Source organism: Eurypyga helias, unplaced genomic scaffold (assembly GCF_000690775.1).
Source record: "Eurypyga helias isolate BGI_N326 unplaced genomic scaffold, ASM69077v1 scaffold3199, whole genome shotgun sequence".
Taxonomy (NCBI): Eukaryota; Metazoa; Chordata; class Aves; order Eurypygiformes; family Eurypygidae; genus Eurypyga; species Eurypyga helias.
In genome coordinates this window covers 8,165-35,366 of record NW_010272540.1, presented here as the reverse complement: position 1 = coordinate 35,366, position 27,202 = coordinate 8,165, and the positions used below count along the sequence as shown (strand labels likewise).

The 27,202-nt window shown below is 35.6% G+C and overlaps 1 protein-coding gene across 1 annotated transcript; it reads left to right on the top strand.

Moving 5' to 3' along the window:
- Window positions 1-1,485: 1,485 nt before the first annotated feature.
- LOC104515234 (dihydropyrimidine dehydrogenase [NADP(+)]-like) lies at window positions 1,486-26,722 on the top strand (the record flags this gene model as incomplete). The annotated part of the gene is made up of 2 exons (XM_010159141.1): window positions 1,486-1,596; window positions 26,636-26,722. Coding segments are annotated over 2 exons (198 nt in total), but the record flags the coding sequence as incomplete, so codon positions are not given.
- Window positions 26,723-27,202: the final 480 nt, after the last annotated feature.

Below are 27,202 nucleotides of genomic sequence, written 5' to 3'. Positions count from 1 at the left end.
GAAATTAAAGTAGCAACTGAGATGCTGTGACAGCCCTTATGTGCATGTCTCTGCTTTGTTTTAATTAAGAATGAAATAAATTAGCATAAACCACCATGGAATGCATTTGCTTCCCTCATCTTGCCTGAGGTACTCAGCTGGGGAACACCCAGAAACAGAGTAGAGCCTTTACTGCTGAAAATGCAGAGGCACATCTGATTATGCTCTCTTCCTGAAAGTTAACAGCATGTAGGCTGCTAAATAGTCTATACCTTTTTGACTGTTGTACCCACTTTTTTGTCTCTGTGCACCAGGCAAGCTGGGAGTTACTGTATTGGGCTATGTTGTTATTTGCAGGTAGAATTTTCAGGTAGGTGAGATTTCTGTTTTGTGGGCAAAATCGATTATTGATCAGTACAGATTAAGCATTGAATAGTTGATTAGAAAGTGATCCCTTTGCATTAAAAAAAAAAAACCCAAAAACTCTCCCCATAAACATCAACACCAGAAAAAAAATACTAAGCAGATTAGTTTTTCATCATTATAACCCATTCAAACAGAGTTTTTAAATAAGGAAAGCATTTTGATATAATATTGATAAGCCTATCACATTCAGTCTCCATTTCTGTTAGTCAGTCTCACACATATTTGATCTATAGTAACAGAATAAGAACATCCTATTCACCGCAGTGGAGAACTATAGTGCTTAAGTCAAGGGTTTAAGTAGAGGAAGACTTAAAAAATGAATTCCAGGAGTTTCAACCAACAATATGCCTGTTCTGGTTCTTCATCACAGACTTGAGTCTGGATCTGTCCCTTGCACGCTGTTCAGACTCACCCCTTGAATTAAATGAGGTCAGTTTTGCTAAGGAAACCTGAAAACCTACTTGAAAAAGAGCTTGAATTTCAAAAAAATGATTTAATTTTTTGAGTTACACTGGTATAATGAAAGACATACAAATTTCGTTCTGCATATGCTGTCAGACCACCGCTGCCACTGAAAAGTACACCTATATTCCCAACGTTTGTTTGTGTCCTTGCAAATAAAAGCTTTGTAAGAGAAATGAAATTAACTTATCAGCTCACTCAGAAGCAGGTTCATGTCAAGGGGAAGTTGGAATTTATACTGAAATGATGAAACATCCAGAAATAACCCAGATGCTTTAAAATATTTTTGCTTGTTTTTCTTTACAAGTGTTACTTGGAGTGTTACAACAAAGCAGAATTATGTGTTTCTGTACGCTGTACATAACAAACATCCAGGAATGGAAACCATTATCATGACCACTAAATATAATCCTGTTTTCTAGCAGTCCTAGAAATTCTTTTAAATATGCAAAATCTAAATGGTGTGGGTAATACAAATCTAAACAAATTCAAATCAAGTTTGGCTATAATATTGAGTAATTCTGGTTTGTTTTTGCTTATCACTATGAATAAGTGTGAGAAGTATGATTTAAGAGGCCTTGTACTTTTTGGGAATTTTATTCTGTTCTCTTTCTACAGAACATTCTGGCTTTAAATCCTCGAAAACAGATGCATGCATCTCTTCATTCAACTGCAGCAAAGAAACAAGTCAAGAAGCAATGGAAAAGGAATTCTGACAAAAGCTGTTCAGTAAGTGCACATTTATTATTGCATCTGGAACATGCAATAAATCATCGAGACTGAAATCTCAGATGTGTGAAAAATTCAATCTGAGCTTTCTGCGTAGTTCAGTAGCTGGATTTGGCTTCTAGTTCTGTTCCTGTAGATACAAAGTTACTTTGTGACCACCTATTTACTTCTCAGAAGGAGTACATGCCATGCTTTTTTTTCTTTTCGGGGATATTATCAAGTCTTTGATGCAACTTTTTCCCCTTTTGTTACGGAGTCTGATCCGTCTCAAGTATCAAGTGGATTCACAGCTGACTCACCGCTTCCTGAGCCTTGCAGAGCTGCTTGCTCTCCCTGGGTAGCCTGCATCAGCTGCCTCTTCTGTACCCTGCAGGGCTGCTACATGCTCCTTTACTTTCTGTTTTCCAAAGGTAACGCTGGGTAGAGCAGCACAGATTCACAGAATGGTACGGGTTGGAAGGGACCTCTAGACATCATCTAGTCTGACCCCTTCACTATCCTTACTGGCACTTTTAAAGGTATTTTTATTTAAGTATGGAAACAAGGGAACCCATCATACGTGTACCTGTCTTATTTACATATGTGTGTATATGTAGAGCTACCTATATATGTACTATATATACATAGCCATATGTATATACATTATATATAAATACATAAAGCTTAGATTAAAACATGGCTCTAGATTTTAAATTTTGTGTATTGTATATTTCAGGAAGTAGGTGGTTTTAGAATAAATATTTTTTCATGATAAACTGTCTGTATTCTTCTGTATTTCTGCCATTAGATATCATCATTTTCTCTTCAGGTATTTAGATTCCTAGTGTCAGTGTGATATTTGACTAATCCTACCTGACTCTGTTGTCTCTTTAATCTCTCATCTGATTAGAAGTTTTGTAGTTTTTTTTACTGTCTTCATATGGATAATCCTCCAAATTCAGAAACCTTTTAGGTAGAATACTACTTCTTCATTTGCAAACTATTTCCCTTATAGGTACAATGTTATGGTGTTTTTTCATAGTGTTATCAAACCATCTTCTCCCACTAAGTAGGAAAATTCAGGTTTGATAGTTGATTTTAATTATTAGGAAAAAAAAAACCAACCAACAAACTTCCTCAGTTTCTCCAAATTATAAAAACCAGTAGGACAACGAACGTTTGCTGGGAGGAGCAACGCAGGTTATCCTTAGCATTTTAACCATACTCTATTTTTTCCTGTTTTATAGCATTGATTATAAGAATCTGTCTCTTTCTATAGTTAATATTTCTATTACCTTATTTTATTTATTGTCTTAGGTAACTGAAAAAGTACATGAAAAGCTTCTGTTTGTAAACACATATGATTATCTTGGGATGTCTGATGCCGTTATTACTCACAACTGTCTGTTCCTACTGCACAGATGAACTGCTCAGCAAGTGGTTCCCAGCCAGCTGCAGTTTACATTGTTATGTTTTCAGACGACCCGTAATCAGTACTGGGCTGTAAACTCCTCTGTTTTCAGAAACTGTTTCTTAGGCAGTTCAATGCGTCAGGGCAGCTAGGTATCTGTGTAATAACCTGATTAGCTGTTCCAGTGTCAATTATCCTATCCTAGTCAGTTAAACTTAAAACGGTAGCATACACAGTTATCTTCCTAATGGGTGTATTAATACACATTTTCTAAAGCTTCTAGGCTTTAAGGTCGCTCTTGGTTATCTCTGAGCTTTTCCCCATATCAGCCTTGTTTGATTTTTGTATTCAGTTGTGCAAGCAGCACTGATTTTGGGTTCATTGCTAGCTTGTTTGACTTGGCTGGTTTTTCATTTCAAAGAAATTCTGCATGTGGTCAAATATTGCAGGATGATATTTTGGCTTAAGTTTACTATCTAATAAACAACTTGGTTTTGTAGTTCTGCATTACTGCATGGTGATCTGTGCAGTTATTAGGGCTGTGCGCTGACAGAGATCTGCTCGTGTGTTGCAATTTACAGGATTAAATGTTAGAGATAAACAAATAGGTATATTTGTACATGCACACACTTTTATCACAGATAGCTCTTACACCGTGTATTATGAATCATTTGGTAGAAATGTCACATTATTTCGTTTGCAAGTTATGATAACAAATGTCAAATGCTTGAAGAAACTGTAAAGGGGTAGTAGCTTACTTTTACTGTGCCAGATTTGCTACACAGCTTAGTATTCTGGCAGAAAAAACCCTACAAAACCAAAAAGAAAGAACGTAAACATTTTTCTGGTATCCCATTGCATAAAAGGCAATAGGAAAAAATGTGAGACTTTTTACGTTCTCCAGATCACTGTTGTTGAGTGGTTTTAATAAACAAAGAAAACAAAATGATAGAAGCTTTCCTAGCCTTCTTAAAATAAGAAAGCTAATGTAGGAAAGGGTACATTGAACATAATTTTCTGTTATGGTCTAAAAAGCCATTGGCAGTAATGTTTAGATCTGCTAATGAACAGGTCAAGTTGTATTTGAAATCCATAGGAAGTGTTCCTGTTGGCATTTCTTTAAAATCTGAATTTGGCTTTTAGCTTTGGATTCTTTTAAGGCTGTGCTGATGCTGCCTTTGCAGAATCACTGTTGGAGGGAAGGTGGGAGTATGAAAATACAAAACTAATTAAATTAACAGCCCTCAAAACTCTGAACAAAAGCTGCATCTGCTGAGGCATGCACACAGTGACTTTGTAATGTCTAATACACTTCCAGATGGCAGTATTACATATTTCCTCTGAATAATTACACAAGTGAAATTTTAACTCCTAGGCTGCTATGAGGTACTTTGGTTTGCCCATTAAAGGAGTTTTGAAGTTGAAAGTGAGTGTTAATATCTTTCCCCAACACTGGAAAAGCATTCTCCTAAAGGAAGGTTCAATTATGCTTTCAGTGAGTGCTATTGTTTTTCTACTGTGTTAGCAACACAGTTTTGCTGTACAAATGATTTATAGCTGTAGATGCAGGACTAGTCATCTTTACTTCAGAAATTTTAAATTGGAGGTTTAGACTGGAGTAGGTAAACTGTTGCCGAGTCACCCTTGGCAGCAGTGCTAAACCTAGGCATTAGCACTGGTTTCTTCCGAGTCCTGTTGAGAGGTGGTGTAAACAGATGCCACTAGTCTGTCTGGGGAAACAAAGATTTCTGTTGGCCAGAAGAAATTAAAAGTAGAGTTTTTAGGTGGCTATTCTAATAGTAAATCTTGGACAAGGCGGCAAAATTTAAATCACATTAGTTTTATCTGTAAGGTGATGACCTAAAGGAATGAACTTCTTAGGCTGTGAGGACTTGCTTTGATTTCAGGGTTTTCCTAGGTAGTTCAAGATTGTTTAGATTTAAAACATCTGATTTATGTTTTTATTTATGGGTTCCAAGTCTCTCTAATTCAATTTCTGAATGTATTCTTTGCTTGCTGACATTGAAATCATGAACTAGATGGGCACACACTGTGTGCTTTTATGTTACATCCAGCACACGGAATTCCTTGCTGTGTGAATAGGGTTTCTAAGTGTTATGGGACAAGTTCTGTTTTACCTTGTACGTGTGCAGGTTTGTCATTTTAATGAAATTCAACTCTGCATTTTTTATAAATATACTTGTCACTGGGGAATTTAGTGGTATATTGTAGTCCAGCTTTTTTTTTTTTTTTTTTTGTGTGTAATGAAACCTTTGAGGTACCTACTCAGGATAGGTGAGAAGATGATATAAACCCAACTATGTGTTCAGACTTTCTTCAGTTACTGCATTTAGAAATAACAGTAGTAATTGCTTTAGATGAAGGAGTGGGAAGTATTTCAAGAAGACAAGAAATGTAAAAAGGAAATAGGGTTTAAATTGGTTTGTAGTTAATTGCCATAGCCTGTAACAGTATTGATTTTTTTTTTTTTTTTTGGCAGTAGTAGCATTGTTCTTTGTCCTTACATTTGCTAAGCATGATCAGCATTGTGCAACTAGACCCTCTCTTCCTTGAACAAATCATTTTTAAGCTCAGCTGTTTTTTGCAGGGACACCACTTTTGGTCAAGAGTCTTTAATTGTTCTGTAGTTCTTTCCAGACATTAGAAAGAACCCAATTCTTCACCTTGTCTTTTTCTGTGCAACATGAAGGTGAAATTAACACGTTGCTCTGTGCTAATGGTGGAGAGTGAGATCTACAGTTCATTGCAAGATGTAATAAATTACACTGCTCTTTAAATTCAGAGGACATGGTTACTCCCTTAAAATAGTAGTAATAAGAGTTTACTAAACTTAAGACTGCCTTTCACTGATAGTATTGCTGTGGCTGTCACTGCTTTATATAAACATCTGTAAAAAGGAAATCTTATTTAGAAAAAAGTACCTCTTGGTTTACGAATGTCCAAGCTTGCATAGAAAAACCTGTGAATAAGATGACTCACTCTCAGCTGTAATCAGTTTGTTACTCTAAGTTTTGCTTTCCACTGAGATAGAAAAATGCCATGTGATTTTTGTGCCCAATCATGTGTCAGTTAATAATCAAGTTAGCAGTTCACAAACAACTGATGGGTGGAAGCAGAAATAGGGCAAACTGCAAACAAGTAAATATGAAATCTAGTTCATCCAGGGCCTGAAATCAGGAACCTTAATGAATGAATGCTTTTTCAGTGAATTTTGAATTCACAAATTTGGCCCTTTCTAGACACGTATTGATGCAAGTTTATATATTTATAAATAAAAAATAATCCTAAATATTGTAAAATAGAGAACACTCATTAAAGGAAATCAACTCAATTATCTTTATAATCTAAATGTATAGTTTACCTTTGCAAATATTTATTTTTGTCTGCATTGCATATGAATATACAAGTTTAGCTCTTTTCTGAATGAATATACAATGGCAGATGTCTCTCTAATCGCTGCTCTATTCAAACATTAATTGGTAGAACATATGTAGAATTCTACTAGTCTGAATAGGTATAGGATAGCAGCAGTCTTTTTAATCACATCACTATTCAGTCACTAATTGGTGTGATGATTAAGAAACATTAGAGGGAGCACTTTGACATCTGATTCTTTGAACTGATGTCTGCTCACGCTGCACTGTATTCATCATGGTCAGACGGATTTCTCAAATAAAATGCTCAGATTCCCAAATGTGGAAAATATTGCATTAGGATCTATTGAGGTGATTAGGGAATTTGAGAATGAGTCTTCTATTTAACTAGTGATTGACTGTATATGCACAAACTATTCATATGAAAAATACATGGGTTACTGAGTGTCAGAAAGAGCTGAGAAGTAACATCAAGAGATTTTCTCTTTTCTCATAGTGTCAATAATTAAATATTAATACACAGTTAAAATGTACCAGTTTAATAATTTAGCAGTCAAATTCCTACTCATGCATATTTTAGATTAACTAATTACTCTGTATTTTCTCATATCGATACCATACGCTGCCATTTATAACCATTTTACTGGAATAAAGTGGTTTAAATGCTTGTATGCGATATCACTTGTGCTTGCTCTAAAAAGTGCATGTTATGATCCTTGAATTTTCTGTTTTATTTTTTTCCGTGTCTTATGGTATTTTTATTAGAATATCGCAATAGCTTCTAAGTTGCCTGACTGCAACACATTAGTGCTTTTATGCACATTTTCTGTGTATCAAACTGTAAATACTAGCTGATGACAAGTTATACCAAATTCTTTTTGAGTCCTCTGCAAAAGGTTCCTTCTTACCTTGTGGCTCTCCTGGAGTGCTGTGCAAAACCTTCTCCGATGTCTTAACTTCCTCTGTTCAGAGTTCTTCAGGTTTGGTAGTTTTGATGTTGGATGATTCACCTTGTAGATCAGCTCTCACAAAAGCTAGTTCCAGATGTATTTCTAATCTTAACCATTTCAAAACCAAAGTGTTTCAGAGTTGCAAATTGTTTGGCTTTACACATACACGTATGACAAAATAAAAAATGCTTGTCTGCTGCAAATGCAGAGTTCTGGGTAAGTCTGATGAACTTGTTCCCCTTCATTAAAGCTGAGCAGATCAGAGAGTAGCGGTTGTGTTTGGGTCTTGTCTTCACTGTTAACTTCCATCATCTGCTTAGCCTTACATTCTTTTAGATGTGGATTTCTATATGTGCACTTTCCGGTGATTATTAGATGGAGATACAGGTGCCTTCTTTTGCTGATATATTGGAAAACAGAATAAATAACGAGATGACTAGCTTCTCTTTTTCAGCCCTTGTACTCCCACTCTATTTTTCTTTTGTAAATCATTGACTATACTAAAACTTATACTGCTCTCTCACCCTTTTCTTCCTTCACCTGGACTTTCTACTTGTATAGTGAAAGCCCCATCTCAGTTCTATTTAGAAATCTATAAAATGAAAAATGATCACAAGTTTTAGGTTGAGAAGTTCTATGTGCTTGAACATTGTTTCTTGGAGAAACCTGTGCCATTGTGAGCCTGTTAGTAATTACTCACTTCAGATCTATTTATATTGTCTGACTCCTGGAAGGAGTCATCTGGAAGGCATCATCTCACTAGCAGTAAAAGGAGCTGAGAGACCAGTTTTACTGTGAAGGAAGTAGTATTGCTTACAGAGTGCTGTATTTTAAGCAGGGCTGGTAGCACTGTAAAATATTAAGTTGCACTGAAGTGTTAATTACATGACAATGTTTGTAGTTTGTCTGCAACTTTGACATATATCTGGACAAAATTTTTCTGAGTAAGAGTCCATCAGTTCTTCTATGCATATTAAAAAAACCAATCATATATGCATATCAAAACATCACTTGATTTAAGTATAAATGAACAGGTCTTGTTTTTGAAAACTTTTTGAAAATCTTGTTTTTGATCTTTTAACTCATCCTGCTAGCATTATGTTTAATATTTAAACACTGGCATCCTCATGCTTTGAAGCAAGGATGGATAACAAGATGAGGATTAAAAGAGCATGTTGGTACAATGGAACTGTCCAGCAGCTTTGAAAACCTTATCTTGACCAGATTCTGTTGCATTTTTATCACAATGTACAGTCCTCAGGTGGACAGCAGTTGACTGCCTTGTCACTTTTTTGCTTATAGTATTCAGTATTCTTTGCTTACAGTAGTGTCCTAGTTTCAGGAACTCCTACATTTTTGGTGGTGCATCTCAGGAATGATTTGAGACTTACATAATGATTTCTTTCTTGTTTTATAAACTAATACATTGTTTTTAATGTAGTGTTGAACATAAAATTAGTTTCCTATCCAGTATTGGTATCAGAAATAATGTTTTTGGGATTCTTCAGTTTGCAAAGATGCTTGGTACAAGAACCTTGCTTATAGCATGTGCACTTTCATATTGGTGAAATGGGAACTGGTGGGTGGTCCAGCCTCTGGACGTGTAGTGTTTCCATGCTGAGGCATATTCCCTCTTAGTCTTTCGGGCTGTGTGCCTGTTACAGCAGTTCCAGCTGTGTTCAGAAAGCGATGTGTATGTGTTTTCTGCAGTCACTTCTTCCATCTCCAGTAAGTCCTGTTTCATCAGCAAGTATCTGGAAGAGTCACTCAGCAAAACTTTCTCTTCTCCTCTAATACTGAGAACAGGACAACAACCTGCTGTTTCTTAATTCCTAGCTAAATTGGAAGAGGTTTTCCTCTCTAGAGCTAAAGATCCTAACATATGCATTCCATTGGGAAATTATCAAGTTGCAATGAATATATTTTTGTATTTTGTATTTTTCTTAAAAAAAAAAAGTTAAAGACATCTTGTTCAAGTACGTTACTAACATTGCTAAATCAAGTAAACAAATTAATAAGCATACACATGACTACCTGTATAATTGCATTAAAGGATATGCAGTATTCAGGTAGTCAAACATAAAGGTAAACTAGTTTATGTTAATAATGCAATAGACAGTAAAAATATAGCAAGGGTGAAACAGAACCTTTATGGATCATAAACACTTTAGGGAAAGCTAAGAAACTAATTTCTGGTTTGCTGGGAATATGCTATAGAGTCCCCACAGAGCAGGTTTACGTTTGGCTATGACTGTAAAGAGAAATTAATCTAGAATCATAAAAATGTAGGTTTGGGAGGGGTATAGCCTGAGAATTTCTGGATTGGGACAGAATGAAATATGGCTAGACTTTTCTTGATAGATATTTGTGTAACCCACTTCCAAAGGCGTATGATGTTGGAGACTTGCCATTAGTGTTTAACATTGCGAACGCAAGTTTTTCCTAAAATATACTATATTTTATTTGTTGAAGATCAAATTGTAGTCTTGTCCTTCTCTTTCTGCTTGCAGAAAAATTGATGAGTGTTCCCTTTTGGTATAAAATCTGTTATATAAAAGATTCCTGTTAGATATCCTACCAGTTCTCTATTTTCCTCCAGCTCTTCTTTGCTGCTTATGTTTTTTGAAACTGTTTTTTTGAATTTTAATTTTCTGCATCTTACTCTAATAGTGATGATGACAAATTACACATTTTCAGCTGGGACTTGGATAGCACTGAGTAGAATGGAATAATTTCTTTGCCTCACACACTGAACTATCCCACAATGTGCTGTTCCTTACACAAGAACGTAGGAGTGTCTTGTATTCAATTTAAGGCCTAAATTCTGACCAATTAATTTGGCTTGATTTTTAAATTCTTATCTTAACCGTTTAAAATGTTTAATATCTCCTTCTTCCATGTTTCCTTTATTCCACCAAACATGATGTTGATAGAAACCATTAATACAGTCTTCTTTTTCAGCTGTGCAAGTCACTGGGTCCTGGTGAACCATGAAGCATTTTGATTCAGGTTCTTTTTCAGTTACAGAAAAACAACTAGGGGTTGCATTTCAGTAAGTTGTGCACTCATTGGCTGTTTGTTTTATCTAGACTATATTTTTAACTGGCTTATGAAAATGGTGTGGAATACTTACAAAAAAGTTTATTCAAGATTTGTCACACCTACCACTTATTCATGACACCATTCATCCTCTTAAGGACAGAAAATAAGATTGATTTAACTTTGTTTTTTACATGCTCATGTTGGCATTTTTATATCTCATAATATTTAATAAATGTACTCCATTTTATCGGCTGGGGGCTATAATTCCTATTTTCACTCCCTTTTTTGTAAAGGGAAGCATTATGTCTGTCTCTTCTGGCCTTTTGGAACCCCAAGCCCTCAGAATCTTTGGGTGCAATTGATAGTGGCCCATAGATTGCTTCAGTTAGTGACTTGATAACTCAGTGATATATGAACTGTAGCTGTCTGATTTAAAGAAACCCCAAAACCCAAAAAAACACAAAACCAAAACAAAAATACCCCCCCCAAACCAACCTCTTTTTTCCATACTCTCAAGACTGTAATCCCATGTTCTTGCTAAAAATTATACTTTTAGTAATAGTTATGTTTATACTATACCATCTTCATAAAGAGAGCAGGGAAGGCTGGGAATATTTCAGTTCACTTTACATCATTTGTTATTTGCTCACCTTTCCAGCCCATAACCTGTACTTGTCTTCATTTTCTTCTTTCTTCTCATATATCTAGAGCCTTTTCCTGACTATATTTGTATTCCTTGCTAATTGAAATTTGCTTAGTGCGTTAGCTTTCTGATATTTTTCTTGTGCTGTTAATTTATGCTTTCAGATTTATATACTTAGATATGCGTCATAGTTTCCCTGCTTTTCTAATTTTGATTTCCAGGCCACGGGGGAGACATGGTATGATCATAAAGGTCTATAAGTGGTGTGGGTGGGGTGTTTTTTTTGTGTGGGGTTTTTTTTTTTTTTTCTCAGGAATAGTTTGCCTTTGTGCTCTTCTGTCGGGGTTTGCTCTCTTTTCTGCTTTCCTTTACTGATCAGCATCTTTCAGGAGACATACCACCCCAAGTCTCTTGAAATTATGTTTTTTGAAGTTCATTGTCCTCATTCTGTTAACCTCACAACTTGTTATACCTGGAATTGATTGTAATGCAATTAGAGAGGTAAGCTATTGTAACACACTTAGACTTTCTATATGCAGCCTGGAAAATGACAGATCCTAATAATGGTAGGTATTCTTTGATGTGATAACTGACAAACTTTGTTAGTAAACATTCAGGATACCAGGACCAAGTTCTTCCCAGAGAGGGTGGTGAGGCACTGGAACAGGTTGCCCAGAGAAGCTGTGGATGCCCCATCCCTGGAAGTGTTCAAGGCCAGGCTGGATGAGGCTTTGAGCAACCTGGTCTAGTGGAAGGTGTCCCTGCCTATGGCAGGGGGGTTGGAACTAGATGATCTTTAAGGTCCCTTCCAACCCAAACCATTCTTTGATTCATTAAATCAGAAAGGCTAACTTAACATTTTAAATAGTATCAACTTATACTAATTCAGGTATCAAGCTGAATGGACTTTAGCCTCAAATTTAGCCAATGGTGGAAGTCAGATAATAGCAGGATATAATGTTCACCAAGCTTTTTTTCTTTCTGGAGTTAATTTAATTTAAATTCTATAGAAGAATTACCAAAATTGATTTTTAACTCAGAAGTTAAGAAAACTATTTAGATCTCTGTGCTGAACAGCTCGACATGAATTTCAAGGATATTGTTATTAATTCAAGTATATAAAAGTTATTTGGAATTTGCATCCCAACTTGTAAAGAAGAGTTTCAGACTGAACAGGAAGACAACTCCAAAAGAACATTGGGAATATGAGTTTATCCCTAAGGAACTGAAATAATGGGATTCATGTGCAAAACAGGAAGTACAGAGGGAAAAGTGAGAACTTTCAAAAGTTGAGTCACACCTGGAAAAATAAATTAAAACAAATAGTAAAAGGTTATTCAGCTATATAAAACAAGTGGTAAAGGCTTCTTAAGCTGTCTAAATTAAAAGAAGTATAAGAACAAGGAAAACCAGTGTGAAGATAAGATTAAATGTACTAGATATTGTCTAAATCTTTGTAAATTGTTGTCCTACATTCAGTTAAATGGGAGTAAGACAAGATATGTCTAATGGGCAGACAAATGCTGAAATGGAAATTACCCCAAACAGGCCAGAAGGAAAACTTGGAGGGTTTAATCTCTTGAAGTCAAGGGGCAAGAAAATTGTCCATAAAACTATCGCAGAAAAATTAACATTTGAAATTGCAGGCCTAAGAGCCAGAGTTTTAAATAAAGCAAGCTGTATGTTATGGTGCTTGATTAAAGACCAGCCTCTGCAGTTTCTGTATGTTAAAAGATGGAGAATTGATGGGCTATAACTACAACTCTGTCAGTTTCATATCAGCAGCATGCAGAACTTTGAAAACAAATTTCAAAGCAAAGATTTATTAAGCACATTAAGGTAAATATATGACAGAATAAGACATATTGGGCTCTACTGTTAGGGATAGATAATGACATGCTGACAAGATTTTTTTTTTTTTTCCCAATTAATAATGAAGTATCATCTGCTTAGATTACAATAGTAACATGGATAAGAGACTGGCTAGAAAGAGTATGAGAGTCAATAGTGCTTAAAAAAGAGCTTTTAGGCTTTAAGCAGACCTTGTTGAAAGATCAGTCTTCAGACTCATACCATTTAATATTTTCATTAATGAGCTTGACGTAAATATTAGGAGCATGTTACAAAAACTTTGACAAGCACTGTCAATACAGTAGGAACTAGAACACCATAAAGAACTATATGCCACTGAAGTTTAGAATTAAAAAAAAAAGAAGAAGAAGAAGAAAAGAATAAATATAATAGTTTAATTAGGAGGCTGTACAGCCCAGGCCTGAGGTTAAGAATGACTAGGAGCTTAATGGTTGGAGTTAAGAGAGAAGATGATTTAGAAATACCAGCTTATCAGAGGGTGATGATTCCATCAACTGGATGAGAAAATCTGAATGTGAACTGAATGTGAAAGCAAGAGAGTAACTCTGATCATCCAAGTTGTCACTTCCAGTCTCCTATACACTTTAATGCTTTGGACCATAGGAGTCTGACATAGAATGCTCAGTTATTTGATAGGCATTCTGTGCCAAATGCTGCCTGCTAAAAGGGGATATTCGTAGTGTGTAGAATAAATTGCTTTTAAATCAGTTGAGATAACGTAGTGATGAAATGTGCGTGGGGAAAAATAGTTCTGCCTTCAAGTAAGATTCTGAATAGTGTGCAGTAAATAAGGCTACACACTAAGCATAAATGTCGAAAGAGTGCTGTACGCTCTCTTCTGAGTCAGGCAGCACTTCTGTGTAAAATAGCATATGATCCTATCATTAAACCTGGTGCTTGCTGCATACGTGTGAAGGGGCCAAATGAAGTTTTGAAACAGCAAGCCTGTTTTAGGCTTTTTTTGCATTTAATTACTTGACTTTGCAATACTTGTGTTTTGTTTTATGAGTACTGTTGTGTTCTCCAACCAACTCTACATACACTTACTTCAGCCTTTATTTTTTACAAACATTACTGTGGGAATGAGGTTAATAAACAGGGATTATGTAGCTGAACATTAGTTTCTGACCTTCTTTTACCTATTTGGATCATTTGTGGTTTCTCTTTACTAAGTAACAATTCGTAGCTGACAGGTGTAGACTGATGCTGTTAAATGTCTCTTTAAGGTATGTGCTCTGATGCATGTTCTTTTCACTTATTAGTTATACTCTGGTATGCAGACATCCAATTGCTTTGAAGCTGATTTAGCTATATAAAACATTCCTAAGTAATAACACTGATTTTGATGCCCTTCAGAAAAATACATGTTAGCTGAACATTTTCTCCATTCTGTAGGGCTTATTCACAGATTAGTCTGTATCTAAATTAAGTAGTTATTTTTTGCTTTAGAATTTCTATTTCTTGACCTCACTTCTAGGACTCCTAATATTCTTAAAGTTTTAGTTCCTTGGATAAACATTATTTCCATCCCAAAATTAAAAATACCTTTCTTTGTCAGAAGTTGCCATTGGCAGTTGGAAGGAGTCTTTCATTGCTATGTAATAAAAAAAGACTGTCAGGGAAACTGGCTTAGTATCTGTCTTGTTGAAACTCAATCTAGCTAATGCTGAATCATCAATACTTTGTAAAGTATGGACTTAATGAGCATTTGTTTCTAACTTTTGAAGATTGAGCCCAGCAATCTTTCATTTTAGAAAAGAGGTTAAAGGTTAAAGAAAAGTAGTGGGGGGGAGGGGGGAAGCTTTGCTTTCATTGGTGTCACATCTGAAGTCATTAGAAATAAAAGATATTGAAAATATTTTAAGGTTAGATCTATAAGCTTTAGGAACAAACTTTCCTTCCTTAATAATTCCACTGCATGTTTGACAATGCTTGGACCATTCTTCCTATCCTGTACAATCTGGAGACTGTCTTTCCTTTACTGTGAAGTTTTCAGAAGCAACTTTGCAAGAATGTAAGAAGTCACTGAAATCTCTGTCAGTAGTGCCTCCACAGTAACTATTTGAGTTGGGTGAATTTAACACGTTTTAGTTGTATAAAAAATAATATTTGCATTCTATTTCTCAAAGTTTGTAACAGGAGTAGTATTACTGAACAGTAAAACCATATAAGCTGTGCATGTTTTACACAGTAGATGAGAGATAAGGGGGCACCGTGCATCAGAGTGTGTCACCATTTCTTGTGTTGGAAGAGTCGTCCGGCTGTTGGTTCTTTCTCTGGGGTTTTGCTTTCTCTTTCATATTTTTCTTTGCATTTATTTGCTAGTGAACAGACAAACAATGCGAGAAGGATCTTGCATATATTTGTATCAGTAAGTCTGAAAAGCTTGGTTGCCACTAGGGCTCTAGAAAAGCTGTGGAGAGGCACAGGGCGTTGCTAGGCAACACTGCATGGCCAGAGATAGTATTTTTCTTTAAATTTATTTATTCTTCAGTTTGAGTGTGTCCTGCTTGGAGCCATTTGGGTAATAGTTAAGCAAGCACATAGAAATCAGAGAGCTGCAGGAGTGAAATAAAGGAATGTAATATAAAAACATAAGAAAGGAAAAGCCAGGATGCATAATGAAACAGGCCAAGAGATGTGAAATAATTAGTAAGGACTAGGGGAAAAAAGTAAACAGGCATGGGGAAACAGAACAGGAGAGGAAAAAACCCAAGTAATGAAGAAAGGGAAAAAAAACCCCCACCTCTCAAAGAGTGTATATACAAGGGAAACAGGGAAACTGCTGCATAAGAATAAGAATTAAAAATTGGAGAGAAAAATGGCTTTGAGAAGAAAAAGGAGAAATTTGGTAATCATGTTAAAAGCATAATGATTTTGTTTCTTCTTGTTTTGCAGCAACCCTGCTCTTTTCCTATTGCTCTGTTTGTGCATAGGCAGTAGTAAGAGTGACACTCGAGCTGAGGACTGATTAGTAAGTCCAATATGTTTTCCAGAGAGGAAAATATTCAGTGGGTATGTTTGAAAATAGCATTTTCAAAAATAGGCTATTGCATTTTATTGTAAAACGTGGATGATTATACTAAGGGTACTAGGTTAAGCTCTGGTTGCAGTAGGGGAGTGGGTTGTTCATACTCGGAGTTAAACACATACTAAAAAGGGGCAGGCCTGTCCTGTGCAGTGTTCTGGGAACTAAAAGCCTTTCTCTTGCAAGAGCTGGAGCCCCTTGGGAGTAGCATAACCACGCGGGGAAAATGCTGTGACAGTGTTAGCCCTGCTGAGACACCCCGTTTGTTATCTCAGGAACTACACTACCTACCCCAGCTGTCCTGAGAAGCACTGTTTGTGGGACCTCAGATACTCTCCTCCAAAGAGTGCTAAGCCTAGCTCATACCAAGGAGCCTTGCATCACACTTCTGGTGAATCTTGGCTCCATATCGCTGCTTGCTTGGGAACTGCTGGGAGGGTGCTTGCCTATTGCTGTGGGGTGTGCTTGTATTGCTCGCCTCAGCTTTAACACAGCAAGTTGTAGGAGACTGACAAGAAGGGGAATACTGCAGTCTGAGGATCCTGGAGGCAGGCCAGAAGGTTTTAGAAGAAAGTGATTCATGTTGAGACACAAAAGCTTCCAAAGGAGTAAAAACCTTACAAAGAAGACAGTAAATGGGACACAGAAGTAGGAGAATACATAGTGCCATACTGAGGTATTGGGTTGTTAGATGCTCTTCTCTCTAAGGTGGTAAACGGAACTGAGACCTGAGGCTATATATTTATCCTGAATGTTCTTTTTGAGCTGCATGCAAATAGTGTTACAGCAGCATTCTCCTAACACTGTCTAGTATTCCCTGTGAAAAGAACTTCTGAATGCCCTGCTGACAAATCTAGCTACACATAAACCCTGTTAACTTCTGTATATAGGTAAGTTCTTGCTTTCTTAGAGAAAAGAAACTGATACCATTTATTGCCTTACATTTGTAATGGGAGATTCTGAAACTTATTAAAGATGCACGGTAGCATATTCAAAGAAAAACACACTTATTTGAGCAGTTTTCCCTCAGTTTTGGTTATGTCTGTGTGTCTGTAAATAGATGACACAACAGATGGCGATAACTTTGTAGGATCTGTAACCATTGTAATACCCCATGCCTCTGATTTTCTGAAAATCTTTTGAGAGGAAAAAAATATTTTACAGTGTTTGTACATTAACAGTGTTCGTACTGTCCTACTTTGTTGTTCCCCCTGCCCTGAGACTTGACTTTCCACCTCCTTAGCAATGAGTGTAGGCTTTCATTTTGACTAACTTGGTTTGATGCATGACATTTTAATTAAAGATGTGTTATTATGTTGACTGTTAAACAGTTTTGGCTCATATTTAAACCAATTTAGTGTTCTTTGTCCATTCTTATACATGCTTTCATATTTAGGGTTTTTTTGTGCTTCCGTTTTTTTCTTTTGACTTTGTATATATTGGAGAGTATGAGGTCACTGTCTTAGAGTATGTGGACCCCATAGTGTTACAATAAGGTTTTAGATACCAGTCAGTGAAGAGCATGGTAAAGAGTGCATATAAATGTAGTAGTCTCTTCACTGTTGTTGTCTTCTTCATGGTATTTTAGAAAAAAAAAAAAAAAGACAGCCAGTTTTCCTCTGATGTGGCTATTTTAGATGACAATTAATATAACGTGTATTTAAATACTTGGCTTTCCCTAATATCTCAGTACCAGGACATGTCTTCTGAATCTCAAAGAAAATGGAAATAGAGAAGAAATTGCAGCCTAGTTTTTTTTCAGAGATATGTGTGAATTGTCAACTCCCGTATATGTCTTCTCATGACATGTCTTGCTATCACCTACAGTTACTTCAGAGTCAACGTGTAGTTTCAAATATAAGAGCTGAGGTAACATTTTGTTGGTGTTTGCATATGGCACTCATAGCTCATGAATAAGCCTCACATTATTTTAAGTCAAATCATTCTTCAGTTTTTTGTGAGGAATAATAGTGATGGAAAGTCTGAATAAATCTGAATAAAGTACCAGCATGTAACACAACTGCACTGGATTCTTGATACAAAGGTTGTGCTGTAGTGGCTGCAGCCTTTTTCCTACTTCTTATTCCTTTGACTTGGGTATATGACTGTCAAGCAAACTTAACACTTCTAGTTCTTTCTGTGGGGAAATCTATTCACAATTTCGTATTTGGCTCTGCCTGTTGTAACTCTACCCAACTTTCACGTGAGGAGATTTGTTTCATTGCTACCTAAGTACTCTTTTATGTTGTGATGCTGATTTTCAGATAACATAGTAATGCAAAATAGATATAGTCTTTCCTTGGTAATTCACCAAGACAGAGGATGGGATCTTAATAGTAATTTTTGTGGAATTGTTTCAGTTTTTTGCAAAGAAATTCTAGGGGAAGTGTGCTCCTTTATGAAGACTTGGCCAGTGAGCATAGTGATACTTAACAACATATGGTTATGGCAAGAACTATCGTCAGTCACAGGCACTGTGTATTTATATTTATACTTATATTTAATAATTCTTTAGCTATGCATGAAAAATAATAGGGATTCTGTAAGTTGGCACTCTCAAATATATGGGGTTAATACCTCAAATACCTCAAATTTTTGGTCATTTGGCTCCTAAAAAAGCAGCGGCTTTTGGGTTTGTGTTTTTCTTTTACGCTCTTTGTTGAAGGTCAAGAACATAATTTGTTCCTTAGGAGTACGGTTCTACCTGCATTTTAAAGATTCTTACTTTTTTCTAGGTTACGAGCTCTGTAAATGTTAATTCTCAATATTAGTCTGGTCTTTGCCCACATATTCTCATTTTATTTAATCACAATGAGTCAGGGGAATATTTGCCTAAACAGCGTAAAGAATCCCAAGGGAAAAGCAAGCTAGATTGAGGTATGGGAAAGTACTGGGAGGGACGAAATACATTTGAGATATTGTTTTTCTTACTAATCTTTACTTAGTTATATTTTCACTGTCAAGTGAAAATAGGATATTTAGAAATTCTGTGTAGAGCCTGTGTCTCTTTACTTAGACCTCGTTCCCTTATAGTATTAAATTGTAAATTTATGATATGAGTACTGGAGAATTGGAGAATTCAACCATCAAGAATGGGTCCCAGACAGGATCTTAAACTTTTCTGAAGGCTCTCTCGTAGTGCTTAGGCTCTCCAGTAGGAAAAAGAAATAGTATCTAGACTCAGCTTCTCATACTCTGAGAGGTGATGTGTATTGTTCGCTGCTACAGAGCCCTATCCCATACAGAGGAGCAGTCTAAAAAGTGCAGATGCAGAGGGACTGGTAGCTTGTTGCCAAGTCCTGCTATTCATCTACTGATCAAGTTTAACATTTGTTCTAGGAAGAGAGAAAAAAGTGGGAGAGGCAAAGGTTTTTCCTTCCTTTTTGTTCTCAGGGTTTTCTGTGTCTATTAAAGCTGAGTCACAAGGAGAGGAGCATTGTAAAATGTCCTGTCTAGGGGCATCACCTGCATTCTCTGCTCCTTTATTATTTCCACCTGTGCCTCTGCTGTCTTGTATATATTTTGTAGCTTTTTATTATTTTACTTTGATTTTTTTGGTGTACTATTCTTTGTGTTTCATGCTTGGTCCTTTCGGAATGTCTTTTCTCATCTTCCTCTTATCGCTATTATCTGATGTGTTATCCATTGCCAAAACACACGGTGTCTGCATCTGCTCTGACCACAAGCAAGGTAACATACCCTTATGTGAGCATGAAGGCTGTTATAAATTTGCCCCTTGAAATTTGTGCGTGAAACAGCATGAAAAGGAAGTTAGCAGAATGCCATCTCAGATTAGATCTTTCACAGACCGGGTAAAATTGTGAACGAAAGTTATGTATGTTTAACAAGTAATTAACTTTTTTTTCTAATTACCTGTCTTTAAGGATTAAGTACACCACATCCTAAACTGAGAAAATTTGAAAAAAACCCAAAATTGTCTGCTTTCACTGCAGAATTCCCAATTACATCAATAGTATTTCTGATAATACATAACAAAAAGAAAGCACACTTGAAGTTTCAGAAAGTATCTCATGCATTGGAGCTGCCTGGTATCAGTCGTGTTTTAGCAATATATTCCTGTTTGCGGAGAAAATACGGTACTTGTGTTTGAGCTTGGATGTGCACTAGTTTTAGTACCTTAAAAGTAATATTCCTCTAAAAAGACCTGAGAAAAATTAACATGGTTGTGCTAATTAGGCATTGATTACAGCCACCCTCAAGTGTAGTATTTTTTTCATATCGATTTTTATTTGATTACTAACACTTAGAGCTGGTTTTCTGTTGGAAGCCTGCTATTTTTGGTGTATCATATCTGTATTTTTCAAAGAGCCTCTCTGGCCAATGTGGCTGTATCACGTAATGAAAAAATAGTTATAACAAAAGTTCATGCATTATGAATGACATGCTGTCAAGTGTTATGTAAATACCTGAGGGCTCAATATACTTTCTGCAGATATTAGGAATATGTACATATTTAAAAAAAATACCTAGATTTCTTTGTGAACAGCAGGTCAGGTATCTGTTTTAAGCGGCTTTTCCCCCTGTTTGGCCTAAGAACCCCTTGAGAATGAGTCTCAGCAAATAGGAAGGAGGAACTTAGTAGGTAGATACTGCATAGATCGTAATATCTTAAAGTTAAGATCAAAAAATCCCTTTATTTGTTTAGTTTTTAAGAATGCTTTTAGATAAAACCCTTTGGCAAATGGCATCAGTTTTGTTTAGTTGTTCAATATGATCATTTAAGGGGACTTCCTGTATGGAATACAGCTGTTGTCAACTGAAGAATGGATTGCAGCGCCAACATTAGAATAAATGCAATATATGTAAGTCATTTTACCCTATAGCAGATGGGTGCTTAAGTCTGTGAGAGAAGATCAGTGCAGCCATTTAGCTTTTTGTGTTGTTTCAGTGTAGAAAGGCAGTCTGTTCCAAATCGAGAGAAGTCTGCTAAGAATGTTTAGGTGTCACTGGAATAAAGCAGTGTTATATAAGTTCACATCAAAAGAAGTAGATGTGCTATTCTAAATTCATAACAATTGTCTATTAGTCTCTTTTTAATAATTTTTCTTTGGCATGTAATCCAGTTTAATTAGATTCTACTCTCTGTTGTTTCAAGATTCCATAAACTGGAGTCTTAGATACCAGCTGCCAAGCAGGAGTTACTGTCTAAATGATATTCACAATGAGTATTTGGAAGGTTTACAATTATACCCTTGCTAATAAATTGTGCTATTTTCCCCAACAGTTTTAAGTGCTAATCTTCAGAAGGCATTTCAAAATTAGCTAAAATTCTATCAAGAGATTTACAAAAATTGTTAGCATGAAGATAATTGTCACAAGTCCTTGGACTTCATCTCTGGTTGTGTGCATAAATCAGAAAATGTCAGCTGTGTTTTCCCTTAATTATCCTTGCAGCAATATATTACAGTTTAGATTACGATTATAATATTGCTTTAGGTTTATAAAACACAAGTTAGTTATTTCTAAAGTTTTCTGCTGATGAAATAATTCACATCTCCAGAATAACAAGTGATTATTGGTGTTAACGTATTATATATCGGAAGATCAATATGGAAATAAGCATTCTACACTTTCTATACGGTCCCCTGAGGAAGTCAGCTTTTTTATTAAAATTTTGTTAAAGGAGATTAGTTCTACAGTATGGCCAACATTTTCAAAAGAGCTAGCTAGTGTGGTTAGCCTTGTCGCGTGTGCAACTTGACTTTTTAAGGAATTTTTGAACCAAAATGTGAGACTTTTTCTCGCTGAATCTGTACAGGATGTAGGTACTTACAGTAGATTCTATAGCTCCCCAACACTTTTGTCAATCTTTCTTTGGAGCCTAGCTCCTTAAAGGTAACTAGTTGAAATATCAGAGCGTGCTACTGTGTCCTTAAGAATTTGGACCAGGTTGTCTCATTTTAAGCACTCAGGAATCTAGCTGCAGTTACATTTATTGTGCACATTTTAGGATTTGGCATAGCCTGTAGGAACATTTTTCATGGATTATAAAGGAGAAAACAGGAGAAAAATGAATTTGTTTTAGCATTAGCAGCAATAGTAAATACAAACCAAACAGGTGACACCTGTTCCATCTTTCAATTGCTGTACATTCCTTATGTTTAATACACAGAGAACATTTGACAGTAAAAATGAGATTTACTTTCACAAATATTTGGACAAAAACTCAAGCTTTCTAAGAAGATTTCCTAAAACCATGTGAAAGCAATGAATTCCAAGAATTCAGCAATCTTACTTACCTAAACCTTCTTTCTTGCGGGAGAGATGGTATTTTAAGTAAGGCGTTTGATTTGGCAGTGTATCAACTAGGATGAGAGATCTACTTAACTTCAGTGATGCAGGCTGCCTTAGAACAGGTCTCACACTGTTGTCAGATCAAAAGATTTTATTTCTCAACTGCCTGAAAATGTGTGTAAGACATTATCTGTAATACTAACACTTTCAAAAGTCTTATATGAAGCATTTCAGGATGGAGTTAAAGTAGCAGGATATGGCTTAATGTGATCCCATTCTCATTTGACTGGATGGAAGATTCAAGATTGATTTCAATGGAAGAGGATTCACTTCTTTTATCTGTACTGTATCGCAGAATGGGCAAGTTTGAGTTATGCTCTTCTCAAAACAGACTCAGGCCTGTCATGGTAGAGCAGAGGCAGCAATGCTTTTGTGTTGTAGGGAGATCCTCAGTGGTGATGCCAGGCAATAGACTACTTTTGGTTTCTGGGCTGCTTCTGCAAACTTTTGCATTTGACCCAAGAGGCCAAATCAACAATTGCTTTTCAAATTAGAAAGTCAACCAAAAAGGGCTTTTCCGTCCAGGACAAAAACATATACAAGAAAGCTAAGCTGATTGAGATCTGTTTTTAAAAGAACATCTTCACTTTTGCCAGAATCCCAGGTTTTTATTTTAAACTAGTGGGATTCTTTATTTATAATCTCCAGTTATGTAAGCTAGCTTGTTACTTCAACCAGTGTCTCAAAGTATTTTGGACTTGGTAGTTGTTGACTTTCTTCAGACTTTTAGAATATTATTATAAAGTCTATGTCATGATATTATTAACACTTGCCATGACTGAAGATATATAATTATGAGCACATAGTCCTTGGTCCCAAAGCCAGCAGTTTATTTTATTAACAAGATTAACTTGCAGTAGGAACAAAAGTAATATTTTTGTGGTTACGAGAGGAAAACCTGTTCAATTCATTCATTATTCTTCCATCTTCCTCATCATCTTACATTCATGATATATCTTTCTTATTTCTGATTAGGTGTTCCACCAGTATGGTGTGTGTGATGCCACAGATATTTGTGGATATCCAGTCTACATCTCCCTTTTTAACTAGTTGTCATGTAGTTTTAGTTAAGGTCTCATATGATAAATAAGCCATTTATTTATATTTAAAATCTCTTCCCCACTCACTTGCTTTTTGGTTCATTTAAAAACCTCAAGGTATGTATGCTTGAATGCTTTACAAAGCAGTATTTAGACTTTTGTGGCTTTTTGACATGCAATGGTAGTTTGCCATATGATGACCATGTCCCTAATCACATCTCTCTACTTATTTTTCCTCTTAAACTTCTGAAGGGTGGTATTTAGCTTAATATCATACAGCACTCTAGATCTGCCAACAGGGATATCACAGGATGCTATATAATTATTTCATCATAGAGTTAAAACTTCTAGACTTTATATCCACAGACAAATCGTTTTGGTGGCAGTAGGCCAACAAATCCAATTCTTTTCATTGCTCAGGTTTTGATTTTTTTTTTTTTTTTTTTTAAATTTGGCTGCTGCTCAAAAGGAAACACCTGGGAGTTTAATTGCTCTTTATACTTAAATCTGTGAAGTATTACGGGCCAAAACATACTGCCCTGTGCAAGATGTTTATAGATGTTAATCGATTTGGTAGAATGGATAATAGAATGAACTCAAGTTTTGCTACTGCTTTAATACTTACGAATGTAAAGCTCACCCTGGACATGTTCTACTGATGTTTCATAATTTCCCAGATATATCCTTCGGAGTATTCTCATTCTCACAATTTCATTCATATTGGTAGCTTTTCTTATAAACCTATACCCATTCAGCCTACCTACAAATGCATTGTGTGAGCTGATACTCAGGTTCATGAAGAAGCAGCATCTATACAACTATGCTTGTACTGGCATTTCAGACAACCTGTTCTCTTTTCTCTGAGAGGATCCAATATACTGTTTTGGATGATTGCAACTTTAACTGGAGAGCAATGGGTATGATCAGTATTTGCTCATTTTCCTGTTCAGTATGTATGTAGTAGCTGATGACATACTACGGTGGGGTCATCTTCCTTCAGGAGTTTGTATCTGGCTCGGTTTTTAGTTCATTCTTTCCTAATGGTGGAGTTATTTGCTATCTAATGGCTGTACCTTGGATGACAACTCTTTGGCTGAAAGTAGCTTAGAAAGATATTGTCTAGAAGCAATTCTGAGAAATGGTAGAAGTAAGTTCATCATCTTGCCAAATGAATTCATACAACATCTAAACTTGAGTCTAGAAAATTTGTTCAATTTTTTGTTCTAGGTTATCTATTAATTTTTTCATTGTTTTATAGTTTTGTAGTTGAGATGGAATATTTGTGTGTGTAAGGCTACATGATAACAGCATTTTCTTTAGATATGGGTCACCTTTCTTGCCCTTCAGCTGATTAACATAGCATGGTCTATATATACAAAGAAGAAATGCCAGCTGAACTTACTCTTTTCAGCATTTTCCATGTGGAGAGCAGCATTTATTTTAGGTTGTAGAGGGGAGATTTAGTTGTGTTTGATAAAATTTTTGTGTGCTTTGGATCCTCTGTCATTTGTACATGCTTTATATCACAAGGTCAATAGAAATGAACTGTGTGATGCTCAGATTTTCTGAATTTGTCCTGAGATGCTTGTGGCACTGGATTGTTAAAACATGGGCTTTCCTCTTTCAGCACTTGAAGCAATATTCCAAATGGTGTTTCCTTTGGTCTGTTTTCCTGGAGAATAGGAAGTTTGATTTTGCTTACACAGATACCTTCAGTTTAGTACTGATGAATCAGGAATTCTTTATTAATTAGTATAATTGATTTGGTTTTCTTTTGTGTATTTTAAACAACTGACATGCCTGTGTGTGCTTGGAGCTGAAGGTCAAGGTATGCTGATCTAAATAATGGAATATTTCATTGTAAAGCCTTCCTGTAGTTCTCACATACTCCCTTTGAGTTTTTGAGTAGGATTCTGCCATACAACAGACAGCTGATTGTAATATAAACAAAGGAAAAATATCAGATTAGCTGTGGGATAAGATTACTACTCATACTTAAGACATGCATAATCTTTTGTAAGGGAGAAAAAAAATTGCAAAAGTTCCAAATGTAGTTTTGTTTGTTTCTCCTGCTCAGAAATGTATTGTTAAAGCATTTATGCTTTGTATTAAAAAGTCTGTGATCTTATTTAAAAATAATGATAGTTTAAATATTAATTGGACAAGCTAAAATATCTTGTTAGGTCATTTACAAATATCTAATAATTTCCATTCTAGTAATGCTTTTGCAGGCTCAAATTGAATGTAATTATAAAAATAAAGAATCAATGCAGAAAAGAAATAACAATAGGTAACTGTTATTGTATTTATTATAACTAACTATAAGATGTGGACTTGAAAATTTAATTCAGATATGAAAGACTGTGAAAGAAATATGACCAAATATTAGTGCACGTATTTTGCTTAAAGCTACTGCACGAAGAGCCTGACAATCCTACCTTCAAGGTTGTTAGCAGTAGTAATTGTTAGCTTGCAACTTGTGTTTCTTTTACACCCATTTGGCAAAAGTATGCCTCCCATAGGTAAGTTTTGGTATTGCAGAAAGATGTTGCATAGAACGGGGGTAACCTAAAAGCCTCCTGTATTGACAAAGCCTCAAAAGACTGTAAAATTCCTATGGATGATGCAGATGATCAGAGAATACTTGTTTGCTGGTATTTCACACTTGCTTTGCACAGATACAATTTTCTGTACTCCCCAGCATCTTCTGAATCTTTGTGAGAGCAGAAGAAAAGGATCAGCACTCTGAAGCAATGGAACCAATTACACATTTAATAATAATTAACAGAATTTAGTTTTTATTTCATTTATTGTCACAAAATTGTTGGCTTCATATTACTGTTAGAAATACTGGTGAGTTAGAAGCTGGAAAAAACATTAGATTGCTGAGTTGTCTATAAACAATATTTTCAGTTTCTGTTGTGTTTTAAAAATTAACTTAAATATGATTGATTCGTTACAACAGCACTGCCTGTTTTATTGGGACAGAATTTATAATTTTTATTCTAATTTTAAAATGCACATTTAAGTTTCTATTCTTGTCTGTGTGTGTATAGTAGCTTTGTAGACTCGCATGCTGATAAAAGAGTTTTTTGTTGTTTTCAAGAAGAAGAAAGTAAAAAATCTATATATTTCATTATGAAACATTCAAGATGATTTCCATGACAACCATATAATAAGATTCATGTATACTTTGTTTCTGAGTTCTCAATGTCTTTTTAATGACTTCTATGTAATTAAAACAGAATGCATAATTTGAGGTTACATAATATAAATCAGTTTTGTTTGCATGATGTTGAATAATATTAATACATGTACAATATACTGTTTAAGAGCCTTATATGGATTTGTCTGTTTATTGCAGAACTGTGAGAAACTAGAAAATAATTTTGATGACATCAAGCATACAACTCTTAGTGAGCGAGGAGCACTTCGAGAAGCAATGAGGTAAGTCTGGGTCACCATAGCAACAGTCGCAGATGTGGTAAAGAAAGAGTCATTCTTCATTATTGGGGGAACAAATGAGTTCATTGCCATCATTCAGCTCTATTCTCTAAGGTATTAATTTATCAGTGGAGAGGCTTCCCTTGAGGCTGTATTTTGGTTTTGAAGCTGCATAAATGTTAAGCCTGACTGCACAGTAAAAAACATAAATGTTTAATTTGTTATTTAAAATGCTTAAGGGGTGCCTTGCTTTATATTTATCCTAAACTGAGTGAATGAAAATATTGTTCTTCCAAATTGTGTAAGTGTTAAAGCAATTGTACAATGCTGTTTGAACAAATCTGTGTTTGCTTTTAAATTGGATTTGATTTTTATGTGTGTAGTTCCTGTGTCGTCTGATTTTTATCACCAGATTTACATGATTTGGTTTTTCTGTTGGAACTTTAAAGTCTGTCTGGTCCTTCATATATTGTAGGGATGTATATTT